General features: G+C 43.9%; 1 protein-coding gene across 1 annotated transcript; it reads right to left on the bottom strand.

Annotated features, from left to right (window-relative positions):
• Positions 1-1,159: 1,159 nt before the first annotated feature.
• On the bottom strand, positions 1,160-2,386 carry LOC107081146 (cytosolic 10-formyltetrahydrofolate dehydrogenase-like). The gene is made up of 5 exons (XM_015369349.1): positions 2,345-2,386; positions 2,093-2,258; positions 1,899-2,004; positions 1,605-1,804; positions 1,160-1,528 (listed from the first exon to the last, which is right to left on the bottom strand). The coding sequence occupies exons 1-5, from the start codon at positions 2,384-2,386 to the stop codon at positions 1,473-1,475; spliced, it is 570 nt and encodes a 189-aa protein (XP_015224835.1). The 3' UTR covers positions 1,160-1,472.
• Between the last annotated feature and the right edge of the window lie 390 nt (positions 2,387-2,776).

Below are 2,776 nucleotides of genomic sequence, written 5' to 3'. Positions count from 1 at the left end.
TGGCTGTGACTCCATCCTGGAGAGAAATATCAGCTGTGCTGCTGCCATCAACACCTTTGTTTCTAGATGTTGGAGCTTGGCCTGTTTTCCAGTCTTTAGTCCTGTTTCTCTCCGATAGCTCTGGGCTCAGCTTTACTGGGACAGCTGGATGTTCTCTGTTTCATCCTTTGACCTGAAAACTGGCTCAGAGTTCATCTGATTAACTTTTCCCAGAAGGCCACCTGTGGAGCTAGTTTACTGTTAGCTTGTCTAACATAGAAAGTGTTTATAAATCAGGGCTTTTATGTTCCTTTTCTATGTTTCTTTTTCTATGTCTCCTTGAACCCCAGTGGGCCTCAGCAGATGGCTGCTCACACTGAGTCTGGTTCTGCTGGAGGTTTCTTCCTGTACAAAGGAAGTTTTCCTCTCCACTGTTGCTGCATGCTTGGTGTAAGGGGATTGCTGAAGAGTCAGTCTAATATCTCGAGTCTCTAGATGCTCATATCCAGGAGGAGAGCATCCTCCAAAGTGAACTACTGGAAGCAATCAGCTGGTTTTCTTTCAGTAGAAACTTTTAATCTTTACTCTGATTGGATGATCTGATTAATCTGCATCTATAAAGTGAAATCAGGGTGCAGTTCTATAAAGTGCAGTTTATTTCTATAGCTCCAGTGAATTGATCTGTTCAGCTGTGTTTTTATCCAGTGTTGCCATAAAGTTTTGACTTTAATGTAGAAAGTGCTCCTAGATCAGTGCTCTATGTGCTGATTTCAGGACTCTGCTCTGCCCTCTGGTGGCAGACGGCTTCCTTCTGTGAACCCAGCTCTGCAGGAGATTGCTACCCATGTTTCTTTGGGTAAAGGTGCTTGCTGCAAAGCAAAGTTTCCTTTAATTATTGGCTTTATCAGCTGAGTTTAACTGCACTGTATGATGAAAAGGACTGATTGGAAATATATGTTTTAATTTAAAACTTTCTGTGTGACTGGATTCAACTAATGTTATATGTTTTCAATCTAAACTGGCGTCTCTTGTAAAGCTGGTGCCGTATGGCTGAACTGAAGTTAATCAGATGTTTTTGTATCATTGAGAATTGTTTGGTTGTTGAGTTCAGTACCATTCTAGTTAGTTTATATCTGCATTAGCAACAGAGAAAGAACAAAGCGATGATAAGTGGTTTAAAAGGTTTTAATCATGATCAAGATTTGTTAGGACTGTTAGCTTTCTAATGTTTCTGGTTTGATGGATCAATATAAACTTGTTCGATCGGACAGAGATCTGGTCCCTCGGCGTCTTCAGTGAAATTAAGAATGCGAGCAGCTTTGATCTGCATGGTTCTGGACGAGCCGGACCCGCTGCAGCTTACGACACGCCTCAGTCCCAAAGTTTGATCGGATTTACTTCTCTTGGATTCGTTAGCATGTTGAGGCACAATCATTATGTCTGCATCCTAACACACCATCTGCTCCATATACTGCCCCCTACTGGGAGCTCCCTTAATACTCGATGGTCACAGCTTTTGTCTTCAGGTATTCGTTGAGGGCCTCCTGACCTGTGGACAGAGACAGACGGTCAACCTCCATGTCCAAGTGTTGTGGTTAAATGTGACGCCATCGATGTTCCCTCACCCAGGTCTTTGCCAAATCCGGACTGTTTGAATCCTCCAAAAGGTGCGGCCACATCCGTTTTGTTGTAAGTGTTGACGAAAACGGTGCCGGCGTTGAGCCGCTCGCTAACGTACAGAGCTTTGCTGATGTCCCGCGTGAAAACGCCTGAAGCCAGGCCGTATTCTGTAGCATTGGCCCTCCTGAGGACATCGTCCACCTCGCTGAGGGAAGACGGGAGGAGAAAACCACCAGATCAAAATGCTCTCTGTGTATGATCTGATAAGGTGCACAGAGAAGCCTTAGGTTGTAGCTTACCCGCTCCTGAACTTGGAAATGATCATGACTGGACCAAAAGACTCTTCTTTAGCGATGAACATGTGGTCCTGGACATCAGTAAACACCGTGGGCTCAAAGAAGAACCCTGGAAGCAGGAGGGAAAACGAACCACAGCTTTACTCCCAGGACAACAATACAGTCCAGGTGGTGACCTTCCAGGTCCTGCTGCTCACCTGCTCGCTGCACCTGTTTGCCACCATAGATGAGGGTGGCCCCCTCCTTCACACCCATCTGGCAGTACTCCAACAGTTTGTCCAGATGGGCTTTGTGATTCTGAGGGCCGTGGTCTGTGGAGCGGTCCAGCGGATCACCGATCTTCATCTTCTTAACCTCCTCCACCTGGAAAACAAAAAGGATCGTTTTACTGAGGTCCATAAAGCATATTTCAAATGTTCTTTTTCTCTGAATAGAGGCATGATGGTGACCTGATTGTCACGTCTCTCTGGGTTTTTATTGATTTCTTTCATTGGTTCTTTTTTTTTTATTGAACAATTAATTAAAAAACTCCTTTAGTTATTTTAGAGCATTTATGTCTCTACATGTTTGTTTAGGAGGATTGTTGCGGGTCAGTTGGGTCTCCTCAGATTTATAGGGACCCTCTAACTGGCCGTAGAAGGCGAGAATTAGACATTTCCTGCAGAAATAATTCTTTAGAGATTGATCAGTTAAATCTTTGGCCCTGGCAGTACTGCAACCTGCAGGGGACAATCGGTGTAAATGTTCTATTGTTGCCGGGTTAAGTGTGAAAAGCAGAGATGGGAAGTAACAAAGTACAAATACTTCGTTACTGTACTCAAGTAGATTTTTCTGATATTTTTACTTTACTTTACTACTTATTTTTATGGCGACTTTTTACT

The sequence above is a fragment of the Cyprinodon variegatus genome, unplaced genomic scaffold, assembly GCF_000732505.1.
Source record: "Cyprinodon variegatus isolate N-32 unplaced genomic scaffold, C_variegatus-1.0 Scaffold3072, whole genome shotgun sequence".
Taxonomy (NCBI): domain Eukaryota; kingdom Metazoa; phylum Chordata; class Actinopteri; order Cyprinodontiformes; family Cyprinodontidae; genus Cyprinodon; species Cyprinodon variegatus.
The sequence above is the reverse complement of the archived record's forward strand: the minus strand, read 5'-3'. Positions and strand labels throughout refer to the sequence as shown.

What these genes read in the sequence shown, in the direction of transcription:
- LOC107081146 (XM_015369349.1), bottom strand. Translation starts at nt 2,386, where the DNA reads ATGAAAGAAATCAATAAAAACCCAGAGAGACGTGACAATCAG. An exon ending in CAGAGAGACGTGACAATCAG is followed by an intron (nt 2,259 to 2,344) that starts GTCACCATCATG and finishes TTTGTTTTCCAG; the next exon opens with GTGGAGGAGGTTAAGAAGAT. An exon ending in ATTTCCAAGTTCAGGAGCGG is followed by an intron (nt 1,805 to 1,898) that starts GTAAGCTACAAC and finishes GTCTTCCCTCAG; the next exon opens with CGAGGTGGACGATGTCCTCA.